Here is a 27994-nt window from a genome sequence, read left to right as displayed (position 1 = left end):
GGAGCTGTTTACTTACCTTTAATAAAATGACAGATTCAGGAATGACGCCAAGGGTGCCTAGGGTGGCACAGTCATCACTTAAAATCTTTCCATCAATCGACAAATTCTGGTCAAAAGGAGCAACTGAAAATGCATGCATGATCTGTGCCAATATAAAAGAGACAAAGTCCGTATAATGCAAAACACTAAGACTTATACCCTATTTAAATAAATTACGTATGGATTCTTAAAAAAACAAAAAGGCTTCAGAGTACAAAACCACTGTTGCTTACAGTCAGCCTACTTGTTATACTCCTATTGAGGCTATCGTCCCTATATATCCGGGAACATCCTTAGGAGGTCTGGTAGAGTATTAGGAAACAATTACACACACAGATGCATTTGTTCCTTACCTTACCAGCTTCCCAAGGATGGAGGTGTGGGGAAATAAAACGAGTAAAAAGTGGCGCTGGGCCGATGGCTACTCTGAGGCTTGGGCAAGGTCATCACTGTCACCCCACCATTCCCAGGCCCCATATCCTTTCATCAACAAGTCAAGTCCAAATTCCTTCTTCTTTTTTTTTTTTTTTTTTTGGTGTGTGCTGAGATAGGGTCTCACTCTGTCACCCAGGCTGGAGTGCAGTGGCGCGATTATGGTTCACTGCAGCCTTGAACTCCCAGGCTCAAGGGATCCTCCCACCTAAGCCTTCTGAGTAGCTGAGACTACAGATGTGTGCCACCATGTCTGGCTGATTTTTAATTTTTTTTGTAGACACGAGGTCTTGCTATGTTGACCAGGCTGGTCTCGAACTCTTAGACTCAAGCAATCCTCCCATCTCAGTCTCCTGAAGTGCAGAGATTACAGGCATGAGCCACTGCACCTGGCCCAAAATTCTTTCTTAAAACCATCTTTAAATTCTCTCTTTTGTTCTTATTCCTTCAGCAAATGGCTTGGGGTATATAATTCAGCCCTTGGAACTGTCACATATTCTTAGACTGAGTCTTGCCTCTAGGAAGCAAAATATGAATTTCTGAAGGGTAGGGACCATATGCCCCACCCCAGTTCTGGCCAAGTGTTAAAAATTAAATATGGTGGGGTGCAGTGGCTCACGCCTGTAATCCCAACACTTTGGGAGGCCGAGGTGGATGGGTCACCTGAGGTCAGGAGTTTGAGACCAGCCTGACCAATATGGCAAAACCCCGTCTCTACTAAAAATACAAAATTAGCTGGGTGTGGTGGCACATGCCTGTAATCTCAGCTACTCGGGAGGCTGAGGTCGGAGAATTGCCTGAATCCAGGAGATGGAGGTTGTGGTGAGCCGAGATCATGCCATTGCATTCCAGCCTGCACATCAAGAGCAAAACTCCATCTCAAAAAAAAAAAAAAGTAAATACATTCCAGATGAGTGTGGTGGCTTATGCTTGTGATCCCAGCACTTTGGGAGGCTGAGGCAGGTGGATCACCTGAGGTCAGGAGTTCGAAACCATCCTGGCCAACATGGCAAAACCCTATCTCTACTAAAAATACAAAAATTAGCTGGGAGTAGTGCCACATGCCTGTAATCCTAGCTACTCGGGAGGCTGAGGCAGAAGAATCACTTGAACCCAGGAAGCAGAGGTTGCAGTGAGCTGAGATTGCACCACTGCATTCCAGCCTGGGCGAAAGAGCAAGACACTGTCTCAAAAATACATACATACATTCCAAAATAATGGTATTCATAATATTTAGATGTTTTTACAAATTCAGAAAGGTTTTTTAAATTTTATCATTTCTGGGTCATGTTTACCTCTGGAGGGCAAGCAGAAGTTGGGCTCAGAGAGGCAAACACAGGTAACCTTCAATGACACCTTTAATTCTTAACTCGGTAGACAAGTCCAAGAATATTCACTTTAGTATGCTTTTTAACTTACCCATAAAATGTATGCTATTACATGTATCTTATATTACGCCACCATCCATGATGTCATGGGAAAACCATTCTGCCCTTTCCTGTACTCTATTCTTTGGATGTGGAAAGACAAAACGAGCCTCACAAATCAACCCTGAACTGCGTGTGTAACAGGGCCCAAGAGCTTGACAGGCCAGCGTGATGGGGACCAGAAAAGTGATTTTAATAATGGCACCAAAGACAAATAAGAACAAAGATATAACAGCACTGGCCTCCTCCCTAACTGCTGGGACAGAATCTTACCTGGATTTTCAAAAGAACATTAGCACCCAAAAAGCAGGCAGGGAGAACTAACATTGTGGCTAGCAATGAAAAGTGCACTGGCATCATCAATGGTCTTCATGAAGCAATAAGCAGGAAGTACTGATAGGACAGTTCTACCCAAGCCAGCTCAGCATGCAAACATCAAGCAGAGGCATATCCAGCCCTACACCAGCAAATATTCTGGAACCATGAAGATCGAGCGGAGCTACGGTGGATGTGTGCGATGCTAACTTAACATGGATAATGTCACAGCTGCTGGACTGCAGAAATGCTTGTTCATGCCCCTAAATGCTAAGTGTTTTTGTACTACCCTATGAAACTGGACAAATAGCAGATACCTCTAGACACAAGTGCCACAACGGAGGGGCTGACGTTCACACATTATATTCTGAGAATGGACAAGGACACTGAGGTGCTGTCAACAACTAATGAAGCATTTATTAAGAAGCTACCATGTGTCAAGTACTGTTCTAGGTGCTGATAATATAAAAGTGAATAATCCCGCCCTGGAGGGGTCCCCAGGAGTGAGGTCAAAACAAAGTTGTGAGGATGGTAGCAGAAGGTATGTGCAGGATCTAGTGAGCACAGCGGGACAGTCAGTTCCATGAAAGGGGCCAAGACAGGTTTCACAGACGAGTCACCATGAAAGATGAACACATGCTACTAGTGAGGAGAAGATGGAACAGGCCAACCAAGGCAGGGAGGCCTACGGTAATAATCCTTAAACTCTAAGTGCTAGGAAAATGCCTGAGTATAAAGAACATGATAGAGGTCTGCTTAACGAGTAGGTGCGGTATTCCTGGTCTGTGGAGCTAACAGGAACCATGAAAACCCTGTTGCTATCAGGGAGTGGCTCTCCTCTGCTTGTGATGGTGTGTGGGGCTGAAAAAAGAAAATACAGAAGCAATCGCCTCAGCTGCCAGGCATTTCACCTCTGTGCCAAAATATTCTACTTTCTCAGGCAGGCAATACCACCCACCCACTAAAGATCTATCTTTGGGAAAATGAAATAATACAATTAAACACTGAACATCTTTTGAGAAAGGAGATGAACAAATTGTACTTCATTAACTTCATGGGATCAAAGGTGGATGAATTACTGATTAGACACAGCAAGCTTTGTAAGGTTTCAAGCAACTGTATATGGTAGATATGTCTAGAAACAAACATTTACAGATTTGCAATGGTTGTCATCCTATTAACTTAGAAATGCAGTATCCCCAGAGGAAAGGCTCCATCAAACACTAAAACACAAATTACATGCCTTAAGAAAATCACCCACCACCACCAGCTGCGGATCACGCACATGCCCACCACAAACTCTGATGCTATCCACGCTACCAGGCAAATAGGCTCATATCTAGTTGAAGCATCACAAGCTCCCACCACTATGTAGTGAGGGGAAAGACCTTTCACTGCCCTTTCTTTGACTCTGTTTGGCCCGCGGTAGTCCCTGAAGCAAGAGTGGGAGATGAGAGAGCCATTCAGGAAGAACACCTCTGAGGGCTGTGTGAACAGCTGCCATGTTCTAGCAGCTCATTCGGGCAGGTAACATGCTCTCAGACGGAAGGGTTATTTCTGCTGACTTCTGGTTTATTCTTCAAAAATTGTAGTCCATAATAAAAGCAGCACAGGCTTTAAAAAATGTCTTTATGCACAGGGGCTCTTTCTGTAATTTAAAGGTTTTGAATGTTCGAGGTTTCCCAATGACAGGCAGAAAGTCAGTGATAGAAACAAGGTTTCTTAGATGTAAAAGGTACAATAACAGAGTGAAGATATTATGCCAACACACTTATTTTCAGAGCCATGGGTTCAACCAAGGGAAATACTGTTGTCAGGACAATCTGGAACACATAACACCCTCAAAGGAAGCCTGTACTTTTGCCTCGATTACAATGATAAATATCAGCAACAAGAAAAATGTGTAACCAGTAAACTATGCCACATAAAAGTAGCAAAGGAGGAAATTTGGTCAACTTTTTGGATATCTATCAGTGACTGAAACAGATTAGAGGCCAGATTTTTTCATGGACATCTTGAATTTATCAGTTCCTTCTGCCTAGGGTTTGAGATTTACCACTGGAATGCTTATTTATGGTATGTCAGTATTGATACCAAGAAATAACAGTATCATGAAACCATTTCATAATGCCTGCACTATAGCAGTGGAACTGATTTGTAAAGCAATGCATGCTTTGGTGGGGGAATGGAGAGAGCATATCTAAAATAAATCTATATAACGATTTGGAGAACATCACTGCATAAAGAAAGGTAAAGATAATTTTGAAACTCTATCAAGGCCGGGCGTGGTGGCTCATGCCTGTAATCCCAGCACTTTGGGAGGCCGAGGCGGGTGGATAGCGAGGTAAGGAGTTCAAGACCAGTCTGGCCAAGATGGTGAAACCCTGTCTCTACTAAAAATACAAAAATTAGCCAGGTGTGGTGGCATGTACCTGTAATGCCAGCTACTCGGGAGGCTGAGGCAGAGAACTGCTTGAACCCGGGAGGTGGAGGTTGCAGTGAGCCGAGATGGCACCACTGCACTCCAACCTGGCTGACAGAGTGAGGCTCTGTCACACACACACAAAACAACTCTATCAAATAGATTTATCTGCCACCAAAAATACTGTGACAGCCTAGTGAATAAGCAATCACTAATCGCTAATAATAAGCTGCCTTTTATCTCCCATTAAATTTCACAGCAGTTCCTGGTAACAAGCTCCAATACCTATTAAGTGGTCAAAGAAAAGCACAGAGCACAATAAAGTGAGAGAACAGTTATCCCGGCACAACCTCGACATGTGACAAATTAAGTGGTTCCCAATGTTTCTCATTATTAGAAAGCTATTGCAGAACCAGCCCAAGTTTCCAGAACCCAAAATTCACTTTCATCTTCACAAAAAGATTTTTGGCTATTTTGAAAACTTTTAAGTCTTTTGGAAAAAAACACAGATACATACATATATGTAAATACAGGTGGAAAGCAGGAATTCATGAAGGCCCTCTTAAGTCCAGAGCAAACCTGAACAAACATCTTCCTCACCTGAATTTTCAATTCTTTTAACGTCTGATTAGCAGAAACGAGAAGTGCTTTCTCACCACGAACTTTTCTATGTCGCATACTTCGGCGAATAACTTGCTTTTGATAGGCTATATAATTTTGATGGGATATCTTTTGCCGCTTTGTTCCACCATTGCTCTATAATGAAGATTGGAAATGAAGAAAGCACTGAAATTAACCACAATGTGACCCTTGCTCATGAAGTTTTCAGGCAAACAAAAGCTGTTTCCTTATTGGTCCCTTAACCATTTGAAATTCAATGTAAACAATGAGTAGTGACTAACGAGACTTTCTTAGCAAGCTCACATATAATTGATAGAAGAAAAGAATGAGTAATACACACCTCTAACTGCATGTAAGCAGTTCAAATGTTTGTTACAAGAGAAATTTAAAGTTTGGTGAGGGGGCTCACACCTATAATCCCAGGAGTTCAAGACCAGCCTAGGCAACATATTAAGACCCATCTCCACCAAAAATTAGCCAGGCATGGTGGCATGAGCCTGTAGTCCCAGCTACTTGGAGGGTAAGGCAGGAGGATCATCTGAGCCCAGTAGTTCCAGGCTGCAGTGAGCTACAATTGCACCACTGTACTCCAGTCTGGTGACAGAGATTCCATCTCTTTTATGAAAAAGAAAAAAGAGAAAGATGACATTTAAAATCAAAATGATGGCCGGGCGCGGTGGCTCAAGCCTGTAATCCCAGCACTTTGGGAGGCCGAGACAGGCGGATCACTAGGTCAGGAGATCGAGACCATCCTGGCTAACACGGTGAAACCCCGTCTCTACTAAAAAACACAAAAAACTAGCCGGGCGAGGTGGCGGGCGCCTGTAGTCCCAGCTACTCAGGAGGCTGAGACAGGAGAATGGCCCGAACCTGGGAGGCAGAGCTTGCAGTGAGCTGAGATCCGGCCACTGCACTCCAGCCTGGGCGACAGAGCGAGACTCCGTCTCAAAAAAAAAAAAAAAAAAAAAAAATCAAAATGATTAAGTCTGACCTTACATCAGAAAAACATAACAAATTGAAAAACTTCAATGAACAACCTGAATTTAAAACATTTTCTTCTCTTCTTGAGAATGACATAGAAACTAAGTATAAACTGCCGTGAATTTAAAAATAAAATATAGAACCTTAATTAAAAAAAAAAACAATTTGACTAAAAATAAGACTGTACCACTTTTTCTAATGGCAAAATATACAGCCTCACTCATAAAATATTCTTGCAAAAATGTTATACCAGAATGTAATCAAACATTTACGCCCACCTTTCAATTTATAGAAATTGGAATATAGGGGATATATAAATAAAATAAGTAACATAAGGAAACAATCAGCCAAATACAGAACATGGAACAATCTAAAAGAAATCAAACTGGTCCAAGCTCAACGTCAAGAAGGGAAAGAGCCAGGCATGGTGGCTCATGCCTATAATCCCAACACTCTGGGAGGCTGAGGCGGGCGGATCAACCTGAGGTCGGGAGTTCGAGACCAGCCTAACATGGAGAAACCCCATCCCTACTAAAAATGTAACATTAGCCGGGTGTGGTGGCTCATGCCTGTAATCCCAGCTACTAGGGAGGCTAAGGCAGGAGAATTGCTTGAACCCGGGAGGCGGAGGTTGCGGTGAGCTGAGATTGCGCCACTGCACTCCAGCCTGGGCAACAAGAGCAAAACTCCGTCTCAAAAAAAGAAGGGAGAGAAAGGGGGGCCGGAGGCAGAGTAACTGTTCCAAATTCTAAGTCTAAAGTGATACAAACAACACATATCCTGATTACATACTGGTTTGAGAGGAAAAAACTGTTCAAGACATATCTGAGTATGGGTATTAGAGGACATTAGGGAGTTTTTGTTAGTTTTCTTATTTATAAGCACATTATTAGTATTATGTAGACACTGTCTTTATTTTTAGAGGGGAAATGTCATCATGGCCATGACTATCTAAAGGTGCTATAAAAAGGATGCCCATGGGTATGCATGATATATACGGTACTAGTCAAGAAAAAAATAATAGATGAGGACCAAATGTCCTCTAAAGTACTCCTATAAATCCCTCATCAAGAGGTTAACGATCAAGATTCTTCTGCTTTTTGTACCAAAGGTGGTGGTGGTGGTGGCCGGTGAGGGGGTGGGTGAGAAGCACACGGGAGATTCTTCTGCCAACCAGGCCAGGGAATAAAAGCAGCAGGATTTTTAAGAAAATCTTTTCCTCTGGTTTAATTAAATCTGGATGAGGTAACCTCAAGGCCCTGGCTCTGGTTTCCACAGTTGTCAATGAGCGTCAGCTGTGCATAAGCAGAGCGGTTTAGTGGTCATTATGGACACAGATGCCATGTATTCATTACTCACGAGCTTCACAGTTTGCAAAGCAGAAGGTGATCAAGACCCGAACACAGAAGAGCATTTGTTCAGGGTGCCTACCACTGGCTAGACACGCCTGAGGCTAGTTCAGCTCTAGCCCTGAATCTACATAGGCAATTGGGTGATTCTAAGATTCACGAGAAAAAGTTAAATGCACATATGGGTTAAAAAAAAATACAATGAAAGCTGATGAAACATTTTTCTCAATCTCAACTGTTGAAAGTAAAGATCAAATTGAACCCAAATTCTACAATCAGGAATATAAAGAAAAATAACTACATTAACATATAATTTTATTTTAGAAGTACAAAACAACCAAAAAACAAAACTCTGAGCATCAAGCAAGACAGATTTTTTTAATAACTCTGATTTTAAATGGGTCTAAAGGCTTTTCCTGGAATTATTTCTTTCTTAATCTGGAGAATTTAAATCCAACTTAACTGACAAAAAAACCAGCCCACTGGTTTTAGAAGGTTTTCAATTACCTAAGTGATACCCAATACCGAGTATTAATCTAAATTTAGATGAACCTAAATTTTTAGATGAAGTCAAAGGAGTTAGGTTTATCTAGCTTAGAGAAAAGAGGAAAGGGGATTTGTTTATCTCCACTAAGGACAAGCAGAAACACATCATTTTTTATTTCAGGGATTTAAAGCAGCAATTACAGAAGCTATCTATGTACTGAGATATGTGATGAAGAGGGTGACATTTTGAAAATGCTGAACATTTTTCAGGGACTATCTATTCTTTTCCAAAGAGGAAGGTTACACTTGAGATTTTTTGTGAGCCAAAAATTTTCTGTGAGAAAGCAAAATGTAAAATATTCTAGAGTATTACAACATCCAAACAAGGAAAAGGAAGACAGAAGAAAATTATGAAGTATAAAAAATAATTATAGTATAAAAAGCAATGTTCCCCAACATTCTCTATCATATTTATAAACGTGAAATCTGTTGTCGTCCACAACTAAGTAGAGTGATTCCACATCCACTTTGAAAAATTGCTGTGGTCATGACCACAATGAATAAAACTAGATAATCAAAAAAAGTTAGCTTTCTAAAATCTAAATCACTTGAAAATGTAGATGGTTTTTCTAAACAACTCTTAGGGTGAAAAGCAAAGCTTAAAATAACAGAAACTAAAGACAGTAAGAACATCATGTCAAGTTTAACAAACTAATTTACAAAGTTAACCAGAGAACAGAGAATTAGTGACAACAGGCAATAAAAGATTTGATTCCCCCATCCTGGCTAACACAGTGAAACCCCGTCTCTACTTAAAAAAAAAAAAAAAAAAATAGCTGGGCATGGTGGCGGGTGTCTGTAGTCCCAGTTACTGGGGAGGCTGAGGCAGAAGAATGGCATGAACCTGGGAGGTGGAGCTTGCAGTGAGCCAAGATCACACCACTGTACTCCGGCCTGGACAACAGAGTGAGACTCAGTCTCAAAAAAAAAAAAAAAAGGTTCCCAACTGATTATTAAACCATAATACCAAGTGATAATAACTAAAACATACAGTACTGCCACACAAAAGAGAATGCAGTCCTGAATCGAGATGGATATGTACATACATACACATTTTTTTTTAAGGCAGAGTCTTGCTCTGTCGCCCAAGCTGGAGTGCAGTGACGTGATCTTGGCTCACTGTAACCTCCACAATTCTCCTGCCCTGCCTCAGCCTCCTCAGTACCTGGGATAACAGGCCCATGCCACCACACCAAATTTTTGTAATTTTCGTAGAGATGGGGTTTCACTATGTTGGCCAGGCTGGTGTCAAACTCTTGACCTCAAGTGATCCACCCGCCTCAGCCTCCCAAAGTGCTGGAATTACAGGCGAGAGCCACTGCGCCCGGCCATACACACACACTTTTAATATATCAACTAAAAAGCACACAATCGAGTTTGTACAAAATGTGGCTTGAAAGATGGCTTGTATAGACCACAGAGATGTCCCCACCACAGAGACGGGGACATGAAAACAGAGCTGACAACAGGGTAACGGGCAGCAAAGTCATGTCTGCAAACGCTTGTGGAGACATATTAGTACCGAGTCAACTAATACGTCTCAACAAGCATTTGCAGACATGACTTTGCTGCCCTTCTTTACCTTGTTTCTTATACCAAGGAACACAAGATGTATATATGCACACAGAGTTTAATAAGGGCATCACTTACTATAGAAAAATATCCCCTTTAAACTGAAAACCTGCATTCTAATCAAGTGTACAGATTTGGTTAGCACTGAAGCAAAGGGCCCTCCAGTGTTGACTGACTGAAATACAGATTAGCCAGGCGCGGTGGCTCACGCCTGTAATCCCAGCACTTTGGGAGGCCGAGGCGGGCGGATCACAAGGTCAGGAGATCGAGACCATCCTGGCTAACACTGTGAAACCCCGTCTCTACTAAAAATGCAAAAAATTAGCCGGGCGAGGCGGCGGGCGCCTGTAGTCCCAGCTACTCGGGAGGCTGAGGCAGGAGAATGGCGTGAACCCGGGAGGCGGAGCTTGCAGTGAGCCGAGATCGCGCCACTGCACTCCAGCCTGGGCGACTAAGCGAGACTCTGTCTCAAAAAAAAAAAAAAAAAAAAAAAAAAGAAATACAGATTAGGAAGGACAACTTAAAGAGTGGCTGATCACTGTCACAAACTGCATGATTTTGCTTCTTCACAGGTGTTTTGAGGTTATTTTATGAGCTCCAATAAGCCATGGAAAACAAATGGTGACATCCCTTTATACCAGTTTGGAAACCACAAGTAACATTTATTTTGGGCACACCAAGATTCAAATAAAGAGGGCTTTTCAGACTCTCTCAATCAATGTTAAAAATGAAGTAACAGTATCAACGTGCAGACAGGACAAGCCCAGATACCTCTGCTCTGTCACAGATACCGCAGATGGCTATTTTAACACTTTCATTCTTTCAGGGAGAATGCTATCTATAATTTCACTACACTATTTTAGCAGTAAAGAAAGAAAACAAACATCTCATCTGTTAAAAATAAAACTCTAAGTAGAGTAGAATATCCGTGAGTTTAAAGTACAAAATATCCTCCAATGTGGGGGTCTGACTTTTTGAGAAGCTGAAACTTATCTCCACCAACATCAACCATAGTCCCACGATCTCCTATTCTCAAAAGACAATTTACGGGCCAGGTGTGGTGGCTCACGCCTATAATCCCAGCACTTTGGAAGGCCAAGGCAGGAGGATCATGAGGTCAGGAGTTCGAGACTAGCCTGGTTGAAACGCCGTCTCTATTAAAGATACAAAAAATTGGCCAGGCGTGGTAGCGCATGCCTGTAATCGCAGCTACTCGGAGGCTGAAGCAGGAGAATCACTTGAACCTGGGAGGCAGGGGTTGCAGTGAGCTGAGATCACACCACTGCACTCCAGCTGGGCAATAAGAGCAAAACTCTGTCTCAAAAAAAAAAAAAGGAAGAAAGTCCTAACAAAACAGTCCAGAAAACTTATTTAAATTTATTTTTCTGAGACAGGGTCTCTCATTCTGTTGCCCAGGCTGGAGTACAGTGGCACAATCATAGCTCGCTGCAGCCTGGAACTCCTAGGCCCAAGCAATCCTCCCACCTCAGCCTCCTGAGTAGCTGGGACTGCACACATGTGCCACCATGCCCAGCTAATTTTTTATTTCTTGTAGAGATGGGATCTTGCTCTATTGCCCAGACTGGCCTCAAACTCCTGGTCTCAAGTGATCCTCCTGCCTCAGCCTCCTGAAGGGCTGCAATCACAGGTGCGAGACACTGCATCCAGCCCAGAAAACAGTCCATCTTAATGCAAGAATTTAAAGTGTGCTACAATGAAAAATGAAAGACTAACACATCAGCTGATCTGATCGCTTGATTAACATCTTAATTAGAGACTTCATATACTCCATTATTAAGGTTATTGTTTGTAATGAGAAAATCAGAGTTAAATAATTTTTTCATAAAGATTCTGATTGAGCCGGAAACCAAGATATGTGTCGTTTTAGTCTTCTTTCTCAGCTAAAAATTTAATCATCACATTACATTTTAGCCTTTCTTACTTAATAGCAAGAAATATATTCATTCTGGAATCATGTGGTTCATGGCTTTTCATGAGAAATCAGGACGGCTGTAGCATGCCACCAAAACTAAGGAAAGACAAGGATGGGAGCTAAGAACCAATATCCTGGCCAGGTGCAGTGGCTCATGCCTGTAATCTCAGCACTTTGGGAGGCTGAGGTGGGCGGATCACGAGGTTAGGAGTTTGAGACCAGGCTGACCAACACAGTGAAACCCTGTCTCTACTAAAAATACAAAAAATTAGCCCTGTGTGGTGATGGGCGCCTATAATCCCAGCTACTCAGGAGGCTGGGGCAGGAGAATCATTTAAACCTGCGAGGCGGAGGTTGCGGTGAGCTGAGATCCGTGCCATTGCACTCCAGCACAGGCAACAGTGTGAGACTCTGCATCAAAAAAAAAAAAAAAGGAAAGAAAAGAACCAATAGCCCATATAGGGTACAGAGAGATGGCCAGGGGCTTCGAGTGGCTGCTCTCGAAGAGAGAACAGCAGAAAGTATAACAATGAAAAGCAGCTTCAACACGTACTTGATTAAAATCTGGATCTTTTTCTCCATCTGGTTTAGCTTCTTCCTTGTCCTCCTCTGTTTCAGAACTACTCACATTCAGCTCTGGAGCTGAATCCTTCATCACCTGAATGTGCCAGGACAACAAAGAGAAGTAGGTCAGACCCTAGGAAGGCAGGCTATGGAGGATGTAGGGGCTGGGACCGGCAACCTTTATCAAGAGGAGGAACACCTTTATCATGGTGGGATTATAGACTGGAAAGTGGATCAAGAATCAAGCCTTCTCGGTTTTCTATGCTCTTTTAACATGTTGGTTTTTTGCCCTATGACTTATTCTTGTAGTATTTAATGTGCTCACCATACATTTAAGAGGTCTCTGCAGAGCAGTTATTACTATCAGTCCTGTACAATGATGTTATTTTGCAGAAGTTCGAAGGTGCTTGACACCTTCCCCAGCACACTGATTGTTCAAGCCTTTTCAAGTTCTCAAACTATTCAAGCGGCAGGAGTCACATGCTCTTTAAGAATTGAGAAAATGAAAGATGGAAGAAGCGTTCTCTTGCAGAACACTATGAAATGCTCGTATTAAACTGAACAATGAAACTACAGCTAAATTGGATAGTATTTTATACTAGAGAACCAGAGATTTAAGAAAATTCTACAGGGAGAACAGAGACATTTATACTCATTAACTTCATTTTCTCGGCAACTTAGGAAATGAAGGCCTTAGTTTATTTAACTTGTAAAGCAGAACCCTTGGCCTCCAGAGCATAATTTGTAAGTTACCCTTCTAAAAAATGTGTTTGGAAACGAGCATCAAATAAAACGTATTCCATTTTGTCTTTAATCCTAGAAACCGTGGAATTAAATAAATAAGATATCTAGAGATCTGGGTCAGGATCTACCCAAGAGCCATCCCTAATATAATAAAAATGCTTGGAAATCCAATCCAAGCAAGTATTAACACCTCCACTTCCCAAATATATCCAATCGATTTCACCTGTCCTTGCAGGTCAATGCAAAAGGCTCTAACTGACCTGTCTTATTCCTGTTACGCCCTCACAGCAATTCCAAACACTATAGCCAGGGTGATTTTTTTTTAAACTATAAATCAGATCATATCATGGCCTTGCTTGAAACTCTGCAGGGGCTTATAGCTACACTGGGAAAAAACCCAATAAACCCGGTTTTGATAAAGGTATGATGTATAAAACCTGATAGTCTATGGTTGCTCATTCCGTATCATGATCCCTTCTTGGAATACATTTCATTCTAGATCAGCAATAGCCACTAGGGTAGCCATTAGCCACATGCAGCTATTTAATTTTAAATCAACTACTAAATTCCTCAGTCACACTAGCCACGTCGAATGCTCCACAGCCACACGTGGCCAGTGACTACTGAAGTGCGCCGTACAGATACAGAACCTAGAACCTGTCCATCACCACAGAAAGCTCTACTGGACAGCGCTGTTCTAGGTGCAATGGTTTTCACTCTGTTGCATAAGCACATCAGGCTTATCCTTTTGACCTTTGTTTCCTTTGCCTGGAAAACACTTCCCAGGCTGCATCCCTGACAGTGAGGGTTTGGGTACAAACAACTTCTCCAAGATGCCTCTCCTGTTACTCCCTGTCTCACGCTAACCTCCACTTTACCCTGCTAAATTTCCTTCAAAACAATCATTTCTGCGTGAAGTCATATGAATTTATAGTTTATTCCTGATCTTTCTCACTAGGTCCCTATAATTTTGAAAGCAGGTATTATACCTGCCTTCTTTATCACTGTATCCTCAGCACCGGGACCATTCCTGGAACACAACTGACATTCAATAAATATCTATGTATCAATTAATAACAAACTAAATTCTCATACAATCACATAACTGTTCATTTTCAATTACTGTCCAATTTCAATTCTGATGCCAAACAGCTCTGAAGGAACAAAAATGCAGTCCTAGGCAGACCCTCAGTGCAAATACAACAGCAAATCAAGTCAAAGAGCACGCCTGATCATTACTAGTCATCGCCACAAGAGGGACCAGTACCTTTTTATTATCCACAACTTTATGGACATAGATGGTGGCTTGAGTGTATTCACGCAGGTCCCTCTGCTGCTGACACAATAAGCCTTCTCTGCATTCTGGACAGAGTTCTTTGGGGAAAAAAAAAAAAAAAGGGAAAACAGAAGTGGCTGAGGAATCATTGTTAAAGAATCAAAGATCTAAAAACATATATCAAAGTTACTAGTGAATATTCATTAAACTCTTAGTAACATTTTCTTGTTTTGAGACAAGGTTTTGCTGTGTCACTCAGGCTGGGGTACAGTGGTATGAACATAGCTCACTGTAGCCTCAAACTTCTGGGCTCAAGCCATGCTCCTGACTCAGACTCTCAGCAAGTAGCTCAGACTACAGACATGTGCTACATTTTTATTATTTTGTAGAGAGAAGGTCTTGCTATGTTGCTCAGGCTGATCTGAAACTCCTGGCCTTAAGCAATCCTTCCATCTTAGTCTCTCAAAGTATTAGGATTATAGGTGTGAGCTAGTGTGCTGGCCCAAACTCTTAATAATATTTTCTATTACATGCAAATGATAAGGAAATCCATTTACTGTCCATAAAGAAACGTACAAATAATGAGATGATTATAATGAGAGTTTCCACCTAGGGAGTTGGGACCGCCACACGATCTTTAAGCAGACAACACTGACACACCCATTCTTTTTAAAATGTCAGCTCTTAACTACAGAAACCAAAAGCAATATGAAAACTTACTAGGCTCAGAAATATACTGTGTTTCTGAAGGGTTTACATCTCCCACTTCAATTCTCATGATTTTAATTACATGATCCACAACAAAGAGCTTTTGTATCATTTGCCACTCACTGGGCCATATGAGAGCTATACTGTGCAAAAAAAAACACAACATGCCTTAAGACACATGGAAATTAAAAGAATTAACATAATCCATTAGTCTGCTAAACCAAAACCATCAACACTAACATTTAATCCAAAGGAATTAGAGGGAAAAGATACATATCATCAACAAAGAATAGTTTTTTATACAAAGGAATGTTACCACAGCAGCGAAACTAAATGGACTGAAATTACATGAATCAACATGGTTAGATCTCAAAAACATAATTGAGTAAAATAAGTTAGTTGCAGAAGTATAAATACAGTATGATGCCATTTATATAAAAAGTTTTAAATATGCAAGACATTATGTGCATGTATTTTTTTTTTTTAACAGAATACTTTCTGAGACAGATAAACTCTATAAATTCACGACAGTGGTTCCTGCGAGAGGAAGGGTGGGAGACAGAGAAGTAGCAACAGAAGGATAAGCACTGTGGGGCCTTTAATCATACTTGAACCATTTAACTTTTAAACTGACTGGTAACACACATTTGCTTATTGGTATATTTTCCTGAAGTCTGACATTTGCAGTAATAACAATGACAGGAAGAAAGGGAGGGAGGAAACAGAAGAGAGATGGAGAGCAAGAGAGAGAGTAACAGGGAAGGAGGGATGCAGAGAGTGAGGGAGAAAAAGAGGTAGGGAGAAAATGTAGAGAATATATAAACTTTCAAGTCCCTTCAATGATGTTAAAGTACTGAAATATGAATAATAAAACTCTAGCTTAACCCCAACGGCATTTTTATTTATGTGTTCCAATTTCCTTTTCCTGATTTTTCTGACAATGTTGGAAGCATTCTACCTTCTCGCATATATGATTTTTGGTAAAATCAGGGGAGAAATTCACAGATGAATACCTCTGGAAGTACTTAAAGCATGGAATAAAATTTTTGTTCTAAGACCCTAGAATTCCAGATGATCAGTGCAGTGGCTTTGCTCTGCCACCGTGCTATCTTCCTCCTTTAATTGTCTGAAGCCTGGCAGTGGCACAACGAAACCTACAACCAGGACCATGTTGATTCTGTGATTCTGGAAGAGGTCACAGCGCTGGTCACCAGCAGCGGGGGGAGGAGAAAGGGTGGCTGTGTTGTCTCCAAGAGGGACAAGGAAGGAGCAAAAAGACAAATAGCCTTGGCAGCCTCTTGTCTTTCCTGGAGAAGTAGTCTTTCTTTTCTTTTAAAAGCGGGGGGAAACCCACAATTCAGCAAAGGACTAAATTCTTAAAATAGACTATGTCAGATGAGAAATTTCCTAAACACACTTTATTAATCATCAGAAAGAGAAAAGAAAAAAAATCACATAAAGAAAAGGAACTCACAGTTTAGAATCTTCTTTGGTCATGGAAGCAAATGTAAACATGAGGCCCCCATGGGGACACAAAAGAGCGCTGTTCCCAACTGATGACACAGGGCTGCATCTTGTCGGCTTTCTACTCAAATAAGACAAGGAGGAGAAATATACCTAATTACTGCATGACGAAAGAGAAGATTTTAAAATAATTATTTCAAAATCAGAGATATATTTAAGAAAATATTAGTAATTAAATGTGTTTCTTAGGCTTATTCATTTAACTTAATAGAAAAGAAAGCTTTCAGTGTGTGCTGGTGAAAGTAACCATGAAGGGTACAACAAACAGAATCCATGAAATCTTAAAAAATACCAGAGTCAAACCGAGTCATAATAACAATAAAGGAAATAAAACATATTTTGTTTCTACCTAACAAATTTCCGCCACTCTTCGACAAAGAACTGAGACACGATGTAGAGGACATCCGTATCCTAGAACACAAAAATCACAAAACAGTATCCGTCAATTTACCGCCTGCTTAAGACAAATTCCTTATAATATACTTTGGTTGTCCTTATTCAAGTTTTATAAATAAAATGAAAACACAGTCCTCTACCAAAAAATAGCAGGCTGGAGTAAATCCCCTGGTTAGATAACTAAACAAATGAGAATAGGAGAAGTTCTGGGTTGTTCTGAAATAGCTCACTGGGAACTTGGCAAGGGCCTTAAAAAGTAAAGATGCATTCTTTCCTTTGTGGGAGTCATTATACCTCTGGCCAGTTACTGAGACACGGTCTGTTTTTATCCTGGAACAAATTTGGGAGAGAAGTCTTTTGCTCGTTTGCAATCATCTTATGTAAGGCTTCATTTTCTTCCCCTTCTCTTTCTAAAATCTGAAAGAGAATGAAGCAATCAACTGTCTCCTGCTGACAGCACATGACTTGCCTCCTCCCTACACCCCCGTCAGAAGTACAATGTTAATTTCCCTGGGAAGTCAACCCAGGAGGTGGCATGCCATTTCCCCAGATGTCAGTAGCATTCAGTACCTTGCACTGTGAACAGCACTCTTTGTAACTTGGAAACTCAGGAGCCTTTGGAAAGTACTGCTGCAGTTTGCTCCAAGCCTCTTTAGAAACAAGCCTTCTTTCATTTTCAGATATGCATAACTCACCTGAGTTTAAAAAAAAAATTGGAAAAAAAAAAGCTGAAAAAAAGTCAGTATCTATTTCCTATTTCTTAAACTTAAGAAAAATCCATAGGTGCACTTTTCTTGCTTTGCTAAAGTGTGGTATTTCTAGCTCTCTTTTGTTTTCAAAAACTTCTGAATTTCCAATTTCATTTTAATTCTAAAGGAGGTAGCCATTAACCTCAATTTTATGTCCTTAATCTAGGTCCGTGGTTGAAAAAAAATCATGAGATAAAAACAAATGTACAAAGCTAAAACCGTGCATTTTCTTTCTCCCTGCAAGGAAGGAAGTAGTCAAAAATGGGATTCCAGGAGTCCTCGGACCTCTGTGCCATGGCAGGGGCTGCTTAACAAAATCACGTGTTCTCCCACACTCAAAGGTTATCATTTCCTGCAGACTTTATTGTCTCCCATTTGACTAATCCTGAAATCACACTGCATTAAAATAATATTTTGACAGCTGCGTCCAACCATCACAGGACCATTACCTTAAGTTATCAATTCAAACAAGATAAAGCAATCTACTGTTCAATCTGAAAACCATCACCAGTCAAGCACCAACTTGTTTGCTATTTGCAATTTATTCTAAAGATCCCCTTCAATCTTCAAAAATCCCAGAAGACATAAAAAAAAAAAAAAAATACTAGTCACTGCCACTCTGCCAGGACCATTCTCCTCTGGCTCTACTTGTGGTTATATTTAGTATTGTTTCAACTGTTTCAAAGCGGTAAGTTAGTGAACTTCACTTATCTACCCATATCGGTCATTACTCAGAAAATGATCTTTAAATTTCTAACGTCATATGTTTGTTTCTGCACCCATTGGCAAGGTACTTGTAGATTTATTAAGAGTAATAAAGCCAGGAACTTTCTAAATACGTACTACACTTTCCATAATAAATGAATTTAGAAAGATGAATATAACCAGGCAGAGTACAGCTAGCAAGTAATAAAGCTGGGATACGAAACCAGGTCTATAGGCCAGGCACAGTGGCTTGCTCCTGTAATCCCAGCACTTTGGGAGGCCGAGGCAGGTGGATCACTTGTCAGGAGTTTGAGATCAGCCTGGCCAACATGACGAAACCCTGCCTCTACTAAAAATACCAACATTAGCTGGGTATAGTGGTGCTCGCCTGTAGTCCCAGCTACTCCGGAGGCTGAGGCAAGAGGACTGCTTGAGTCTGAGAGGCAGAGATTGCAGTGGACTGGGCAAGAGAGAGAGACTCCATCTCAAAAACACAAAACAAAACAAAACAAAACAAAACAAACAAAACAACAAAACCAGGTCTAAGGCCGGGTTTGGTGGTTCACACTTGTAATCCTAGCACTTTGGGAGGCCAAGGCGAGCGGATCACGAGATCAGGAGTTCGAGACCAGCCTGGCCAACATGGCGAAACCCTGTCTCTACTCAAAATACAAAAATTAGCCAGGCATGGTGGCAGGCACCTGTAATCCCAGCTACTCAGGAGGCTGAGGCAGAAGAATTGCTTGAATGAGGAAGGCGGAGGTTGCAGTGAGCCAAGATTGTGCCATTCCACTCCAGCCTGGGCGAGAAGCAAGACTCTGTCTCAAAAAACAAACAAACAAACCCAGGTCTATAGCTCATTCAAACCCCATAATATATTTTAAAATGTATTTTTTTATTTAATAGGAAATAGGCCAGGGGCAGTGGCTCACACCTGTAATCCCAGCACTTTGGGAGGTTGAGGTGAGAGGATCACAAGGTCAGTAGTTAAAGACCGGCCTGACCAAAATGGTGAAACCCCATCTCTACTAAAAATACGAAAAAAATTGGCTGGGAGTGGTGGTGCACGCCTGTAATTGCAGCTACGTGGGAGGCTGAGGCGGGAGAAGCGCTTGAACCCGGGAGGCAGAGGTTGCAGTGAGCTGGGATCACACCATTGCACTCTAGTCTGGGTGACAGAGCAAAACTCCGTCTCAAAAAAAAAAACAGAGTCTCATTCTGTCGCTCAGGCTGGAGTACAGTGGCACGATCATAGCTCACTGGTGCCTCCACCTCCTGGGCTCAAGCAATCCTCCTGCCTTATCCTCCTGAGTAGCTTGGATAACAGGCACGAGCCACCATGCCTGACTAATGTTTTATTTTGTAGAGAGGGAGTCTCTTGAATTTCTGGTTTTAAACAACCCTCCTACCTCAGCCTCCAAAAATGCTGGATTATAAGCATGAGCCACTATGCCTGGTCCCTATAATTTATAATACCTCAAAATGCAACTTAACTTCTACCCCTCACCTCTTCTGGATCTCTGAATAATCCTCAAAAAATTATTTTGCTTTAATAAACTTGTTACCAGAGAAATGAGGTCACAAAGTAAACATGTATTTTCTTTCTGGGTGGGCTGTTAATTTAAATTTCCCGCAAGTCTATGAAAACTTACTCTAACATGCCCATCCTCAGACACAATTAGGGAATTTATTTTTTAAAAACGAAAGAAAAAGATTAATTGGATTATCAAACCTTAACTTAGTAAGTCCTTATGGTGAAGTATAATGTAACTATAAAAAAGATTAAGGTAGACTTCCATGACCTGATTTGGAAAGAACTCCATGGCAATTATAATATTTAAATGGTTTCTTTTTTATGCTTTAAAAAAAAAAAGAGATTCTTTGTGTGTGGTATAACTCCATGTGGTTATGAGGAAACAATAATGGGAATGTGCACACACACTTTACTATTAAATGAGCAGAGGAGACCACAGACACTCTGGGTGCGCGGCTTCATTCTGATATCAGGGTACTTTTAGGTAGTGACTGGCTTTTATGTGAGATGAGTGTTTCTCATATGATTAGGAAAGAACAACCAAAATTCATTTCTGAGATCAGAATAATAGTAAATAATCATTTTACTATAGTCTAGTTGGTAATAAATATATATAGTCCTTCACTCTACTTCTTAGCTGAGTTTCTAAATTTAATTTCCTATTATTCTAATAATTACTACCACAGTAGTTGCTAATATGTAATATTAACTATGAATATTAATACAATTAATGTAATTAATAATGAAATAAATATACTTGAATATTGTCTATGACCTCAAAATAGTTAAATAAATTTGCGTTGCTCTTTTCACTGTGACATATAAATTGTTAGAAATTAAACTTGTATCCTGCAATGAATCATGTTATTTCTTAAATTTTAAGAGAAAGCCAATCAACTAAATCCATTCTAGGAGCAATATCTCCCAAAACAAGATCAAAGCAGTCAAGAGAGATTCAATTCACTAAACATAACTGGATATTCTAAAACTCAAAGATTCTTCTGGTAAAAAGAGAAATCTAGTTAACAATGAATTTAGAGATACTGGATAAATGACCCTCAACCCCTCATCCTAAATCTAGTTCAAACTGCATATAATACTTTGGGCTTTGGGACATCTCAAGAAGTACTCTCAAAATAACAAAACACAACACAGCCCATCATCTAAGCAAACTAGGTGTAATAAACAAGGTAAGCTATAGGAAGGTTATTCACTTAAAGGAATACAAAGTAAAATGGATAAGAAAACTTGATACATATAATATCTGTATTATAAAGCTTCTTATATAATATCTGCAACAAATACTGAACTCTAGGATAGTAAATCTTCCAATGGAATATAATCCAATGATTAATTCACACAAAACCTATGATATATTAAATACATATAATACATTAGAAATATACAGGAATTTTGTTATAAAAATATCAAAATTTAAGTCAAGGACTTTCCAGGTTAAAATGATGTTTAAAACTGCATTTACTTTAAGAGCCTCATGAAACATCATTAAATCACAATAAAAAATAAAAAATAAACTTTTATTTTTAGAGACGGGATCTCACTCTATCACCCAGGCTGGAGTTCAGTGGTGTGATCATAGCTCACTGTAACCACGATCTAATGGGCTCCAGCAATGCTCCTGCCTCCGTTTCCTGGGTATCTAGGACTACAGCCATGTGCCACTTTGCCTGGCTAATTTTTACTTTATTTCTTAATAGAGATGTGGTCTCACTATGTTGCCCAGGCTGCTCTCAAATGCCTCAGCCTCTTAAAGTGCTGTGATTATAGATGTGAACCACCACACCAAAGGATTTATATTTATATAAAAAGACATACAGCTATAAAGATGAAAACAACAGAGGGAACAACAGGGATAAAAATTATAAGGGTTTAAAAGAAGGTGAATGAGACACAATAAAAATTAACTCTAAGTTGGCAAAAGTCAAGAAGTAGCCAGATTTGCTACACTGCAGTACTGTCCCCACAGACACAAGAACTGAGGGCTCATGAAGTAAAGGTAGGGATTTACAAAAAATGAGAGAAGGGATGGAAAGTCTACTTAAGAGGTATGTAGTCAGATGCTCAGTCCCCTTCTCTGCCCTTGAGATCACTGTCCCCTCTAGCCACCAAAGACTACATGCTTATTTTCAGACAACAAAACCTAACCTGCACAGGGGACACAAAACACAGAGACAAATGAAGCGACAAGCTGAGACAGGGAGAATTAAACCTTTCCACTCTTGAATGCGGGGACTCCGAAGTCCTCTTCTTTCTACAGCTTCTGAAGAGTGACGGCCGGGCGCGGTGGCTCAAGCCTGTAATCCCAGCACTTTGGGAGGCCGAGACGGGCGGATCACTAGGTCAGGAGATCGAGACCATCCTGGCGAACACGGTGAAACCCCGTCTCTACTAAAAAATACAAAAAAAAAAAAAAACTAGCCGGGCGAGGTGGCGGGCGCCTGCAGTCCCAGCTACTCAGGAGGCTGAGACAGGAGAATGGCCCGAACCCGGGAGGCGGAGCTTGCAGTGAGCTGAGATCCGGCCACTGTACTCCAGCCTGGGCGACAGAGCGAGACTCCGTCTCAAAAAAAAAAAAAAAAAAAAAAAAAGAAGAGTGACAGCAGATCTGAATTTTCTAGGCAGGCGAATGAAAGATACTTATGGAAAAACCTTGGTGGCCCAATAGCAGACAGCGCCATTGGGAATTTCCCAGTGAAACAAGCCAGCTGGGGCACCGAACTAGTGAAGTTCAGTCACCAAGCCCCTCCAAGACAGACGTGGCTTCCACAGAGTGCCTAGCATAATAAATGAACCCGTACAACACTGGGGACAAAGATCTTACGAGCCTACCAGAAATTGAAGTGGAGAAAAATTACCTACAAACAATGGCTTTGGACTTCTGAATGGTACGTTCAAACCACTATCACAAGTGTCTTTAGTTTTCACAGAAAAAATATTTCCAACAGACAGTTAAATACCTAGGCAAAACTATCCATTGCAGTGTGGTGATCCTAGACAGGTGACTCTTGCCTCTCTGTGCCTCAGTTTACTTACTCATCAGTAGAATGGATGCGATAATATACTGATAGCACAGGGTTGTTAGATTAAGTGAGTTGGCCAGGCATGGTAGCTGACGCCTGTAATCCCAGCACTTTGGGAGGCCAAGATAGGCAGATCAACTGAGGTCAGGAGTTCAAGACCAGTCTGGCCAACATGGCAAAACCCCATCTCTACTAAAAACCAAAAATTAACTGGGAGTGGCGGCACATGCCTATAGTTCCATGTACTCAGGAAGCTGAGGCAGGAGAATCATTTGAACCTGGAAGGTGGAGGTTGCAGTGAGCCGAGATCGCACCACTGCGCTCCAACCTGGGCGACACAGTGAGACTCCATCTCAAAAAAAAAAAAACAAAAAACAAAAAAACAGATTAAGTGAGTTAATATTTATAAATGTGGAAAACTACAGGCAAATGGTAAACATTCAATAATTGCCCACTATAATCTCCTCCTACCAGCATCATCAGCACACCTCCAGAAAGAGGTTTTAACAGAAACTTAATGAGTAAAGTGGATTTCTAAGTAAGGCTAGGTATCCTATACCAGAAAAATTTTACCCTGGACACATGGTATGTTGACAGATAACATAACACAAAAACAACGGTAGAAAACTATCCTTCTTTTTTTTTTTTTTTTGAGACAGGGTCTCACTCTATTGCCCAGACTGGAGTGCAATGGCGCCATCTTGGCTCACTGCAACCTCCGCCTCCTGGGTTCAAGCAATTCTCCTGGGTCAGCCTCCCGAGTAGTTGGGATTACCGGCGCCCGCCATGGTTTTTGTATTTTTGCCCAAAATAATTACAAATTTTGTAAATCTGCCCAGCTAATTTTTGTATTTTTGTAGAGATGGGGTTTCACCATGTTAGCCAGGCTGGTCTCAAACTCCTGACCTCAAGTGATCCGCCCGCCTCAGCCTCCCAAAGTGCTGGGATTACAGGCATGAGCCATCATGCCCGGCCAAACTATCCTTTAAAATATTAGAGAACAAAGTATGGCACCAAAACACTAGAGTTACAGATCAAGATAACGGCCTTAAAAAATCACCCTTGTATACAATTTCTTCCTCCCTCCCTCCCTCCCTTCCTTTCTTTCTCTTTCTCACTCTCTCGGTTTTGTTTTGTTTTGAGACAAGGTCTTGCTTGGTCGCCCAGGCTGGAGTACAGTGGCACGTGAATATGGCTCACTGAAGCCTCGACCTCCTGGGCTCAGGTAATCCTCTCAATATAGCCTCTCATGTAGCTGGGAACACAGGTGCACACCATCACCACCCCTGGCTAATTTCTTGATGTTTCTGTAGAGATGGGGTCTTGCCATGATGCCCAGGATAGTCTCGAACTCTTGGACTCAAGTGATCCTCCCGCCTTGGCTTCCCAAAGTGCTGGGATTACAGGTGTGAGCCACCACCCCCGGCCTCTTATGTACAATTTCTGATAGGCTAGGGAGTGGAGTATGTGTCCTGAAATGACATTCAGCTTTGCCATGCTTTGTAGTCAAAACTGTCAGTACTGAAATGACATGATAAAAGGTGGGAAGGCAGAACAAAGGTCAGTGAGCTAAGGAGCACGAGGACAATCTAAGTCCCAGCACTGTTTCAAGTGGTAGCACCAAGCATGAAACAATATTCTGCCACGGATGCTTCAACTCTCAATATGGAGACACCAATCCCATGTGTCCACAACTATGCTGTTAAGGTTAGAAAAGGTGATAAGAGAGCATCACTGGAAAAATACACCTCCTTCTGGCTATTCACCCGAACTTCCTACCCCTGTTTATTTCCTCATGCTATTCAGCACTCATGAGGTCAGCTCACCTGCTTCTGCTGTGCACCTGTAGTGTAAAAGACCAACCAGTAGACAGATAGGGTGATACGATGGAAAGAACAGAGGAATTTGGGACTCACAGAGACCAAGACCCAAACACACACCCCAGGATGGCTACTTGCTAGTTGTGTGGCCTGTAAATGGGAATGCCACTCACCTAGTGGCCTAAAGTGCAGTGAGATAATCCAGAATGGTAGTACCACTCTAGTGACAAACACCATCACTAATGTCATCAACGGCACTTCATATAAAAGTGCCAGCGTGCATCAGGGATAAAAGTGAGACATTATCCACTGGTTCACAGTCAACTGATGAAACAAGAACTATAGTTAAGAATTTATTAGGATCAACAGGAATCCGAAATATTAGCAATAAATAAGCACATAACAAGAAACGCATGAACATGGGTTAACAAAACAAACCACTGACAAGCCAACTTTTCTGTGTCAAATTTATTGTCCTATTTATTTTATTTTAATGAGATGGGGTAACGCGCTGTCGTCCAGGCTGGAGTGCAGCATCGTGATCATAGCTCACTCTAGCCTCAGACTCCTGGGTCAAGTGATCCTCTCACCCTCCTGAGAAACTGGGACTGCAGGCACACACCACCAAACCCACTTAACATTTTTTTAGAGACAGGGTCTTGCTGTGTTGCCCAGACTAGTCTCAAACTCCTGGGCTCAAGCAGTCCTCCTACCTGATCCTTCCTAGTAGCTGGGATTATAGGTGCAAGCTACGGCACTCCAGTGCTCAGACTTTTTGAAGGTGGGAAGGGGAACTTATGAAGTAGAAAGCTTTGAGAAACAGACACCTGCTTGACTTTCAGAGTGCTATTAGAATAGAAAATTGTAGGCCGGGCGCGGTGGCTCACGCCTGTAATCCCAGCACTTTGGGAGGCCGAGGCGGGCGGATCACAAGGTCAGGAGATCGAGACCACGGTGAAACCCCGTCTCTACTAAAAATACAAAAAATTAGCCGGGCGCGGTTGTGGGCGCCTGTAGTCCCAGCTACTCGGGAGGCTGAGGCAGGAGAATGGCGTGAACCCGGGAGGCGGAGCTTGCAGTGAGCCGAGATCGCGCCACTGCACTCCAGCCTGGGCGACAGAGCGAGACTCCGTCTCAAAAAAAAAAAAAAAAAAAAAACAAATAGAATAGAAAATTGTGTCTAATATATGATGAACCCCTTGCACAATCATCTTGTAAAAGCTACTTATCAGAAGTAAGCATTCACCAAGACCAAGTAAACAAATACATGAACAAATACATAGGATTAAATGAGGATTTAGAATTTGGCTTTTTAAAAAACTATCTAGCACATAGTACACAGCAGCTGGTCAATACACAAACAAGAAACTAAACCAAGTCAAGACCAGTGGCTCGTGCCTATAATCTCACCACTATGGGAGGTAAAGGTGGGAAGCAAATTTAAAAATTAGCTCGGTGTGATGGTGCATGCCTACGGTCCCAGCTACTCAGGAGGCCAAGGCAGAAGGATCACTTGAGCCCAGGATGTTGATGCTGCACTAAGCTAGGACAGCGATAGAGAGAGATCATGTTGCAGATAAAATAAATAAATAAAAAACCACAGATAGCCCTAACAAGATGAAGAAGAAGAAACATATGAGCAGTATTCTCAAAGTGTTTAACTTGGACAATGACAGTCATGGGAAACAACTGAAATTCAATACTTCAAATTCAAAAGCACGTCAATGGGACAAGTGACAAGAAGTTTCTTTTCCAATGATTTCCTCTAAATATGGGGAAATTCTACTTAAAAAAAATTTTTTCTCCCAGGTAAGATGTGAGAGACACTGGCATGAAAGCCAGGCAGTAGAAGCTAAAAGTAAAAAAGGATAATAAAACAGAACTCATTTATGCTTCTAGCTTACCATGTGGACACAGAATATCTTCATTAAAATTTAATTCCTCCTCTTCTTTTCTTTCTTCCTTTGATTCATCTAATCAAAAGAAATACAAATGATATCTGTTGTGGTTATTGTGTACTTAAAGTTCAAAGTAGCAGATATACTACTCTGCACAATTGGGAACAAAGAAAACTTTAAAACTCTGAAAATTAGACCCATGTGATTCCTGCACAGTTCTGCTAAAAAGTGTTATATTTCTTTCCCTTAAAAGGAAAGAGGAACATCTCAATGACAGTTAACTTTTAAAGATTTAGGTTATGCAAGAAAATGTGCCTTTTTAAATTGAAAAAATGGAATTCTTCTATTAATTCTAGTCAAGGTATTGAGAATACTATGTCATGAACCAAGTTAATCACCTACATTGTCATGTCATGGCATGTCATTTTCACCTACCTACACTTTTTGGGGATGAACACAAAGCATTAAAGACAAATGAAATAAGGACTTAACCTTTACCATCAAACATAGTCGTCCCCACTGATCCGTCCAGGGATATGTTCCAAGACCCTCCATAGATGCCTAAAACCTCATATACTACCGAACTCCATAAACATCCATTGGCATATTTCTGTTCAAGTCTTCCACCCACAAATTTAATGCTTTTTCCCTCTTAACTCACACTGTGACCATAACTTGTAGCTTGTAGTGTGACAGCAAAACTAGCATGAATTTTTTTCCTCCTTAATTTCACAGATAGATTTGTTCCTACAGATCTTAGCAAGCTCACCATACAATTTTTTTTCTTTCCTTATTTAAATCAAGAACTTACTTCCACCTTTCCACTTAAAGGAAGCACTTTGTGGCTTCTTTTTGACATACCTGAATTACCAACATTACCACTCTTCCACTTTGAGACCATTAAAGTAAAATAAGGGTGACTTGAACACTGGCACTCCTACAGTCAATCTGAGCACCAAGAGGATTGCTAGGTGACCAGTGGGTAGCATGTATAGCATGGATAAGTTGGACACAGGGAAAACTCACGTCGCAGGCCAACCAACCAACCAACCAAAAAAACCCCCCACAAAAATCAAGTAAAAAAATGGGCAAAGGAAGGATATGACCAGATAATTCTGTCTCCTCTTTTTCTCTCTGTCACACATACAAATAACTTCTCAAGCCTAAGAAGATGGTCAACCTCAATGACATTTTGAAAAACGTTAAGCCTCAACACTGCTAAGTCTAACTTCCTGTATCGGGCTGATAAAAATTGATGTGACTGCCAGACATGGTGGCTCATGCCTGTAATCCCAGCACTTTGGAAGGCTGAGGCGGGCAGATTAAGGTCAGGAGTTCGAGACCAGCCTGGTCAACATGGCAAAACCCCCTCTCTGCTAAAAATACAAAAATTAGCCC

The 27994-nt window shown here is 41.2% G+C and overlaps 1 protein-coding gene across 6 annotated transcripts in view; it reads right to left on the bottom strand.

The window, feature by feature from the left end:
* LOC105483073 (ubiquitin specific peptidase 48) overlaps positions 1-27994 on the bottom strand; it is a 106452-nt gene that overhangs the window by 11105 nt on the left and 67353 nt on the right. For 5 of the 6 annotated variants that reach the window (XM_071098946.1, XM_071098947.1, XM_071098962.1 and 2 more), the window contains 10 exons: positions 26603-26671; positions 17420-17544; positions 17144-17266; positions 16803-16864; positions 16404-16514; positions 14942-15072; positions 14213-14319; positions 12191-12295; positions 5236-5391; positions 17-142 (listed from right to left, as the gene is read on the bottom strand). In XM_071098946.1, coding sequence (XP_070955047.1) covers positions 17-142; positions 5236-5391; positions 12191-12295; positions 14213-14319; positions 14942-15072; positions 16404-16514; positions 16803-16864; positions 17144-17266; positions 17420-17544; positions 26603-26671 — 1115 coding nt within the window. The remainder of the gene's footprint in view (positions 1-16; positions 143-5235; positions 5392-12190; positions 12296-14212; positions 14320-14941; positions 15073-16403; positions 16515-16802; positions 16865-17143; positions 17267-17419; positions 17545-26602; positions 26672-27994) is intronic. The other variant, XM_071098953.1, reaches the window with a different exon arrangement.

Source organism: Macaca nemestrina, chromosome 1 (genome assembly GCF_043159975.1).
Source record: "Macaca nemestrina isolate mMacNem1 chromosome 1, mMacNem.hap1, whole genome shotgun sequence".
Taxonomy (NCBI): Eukaryota; Metazoa; Chordata; class Mammalia; order Primates; family Cercopithecidae; genus Macaca; species Macaca nemestrina.
The sequence above is the reverse complement of the archived record's forward strand: the minus strand, read 5'-3'. Positions and strand labels throughout refer to the sequence as shown.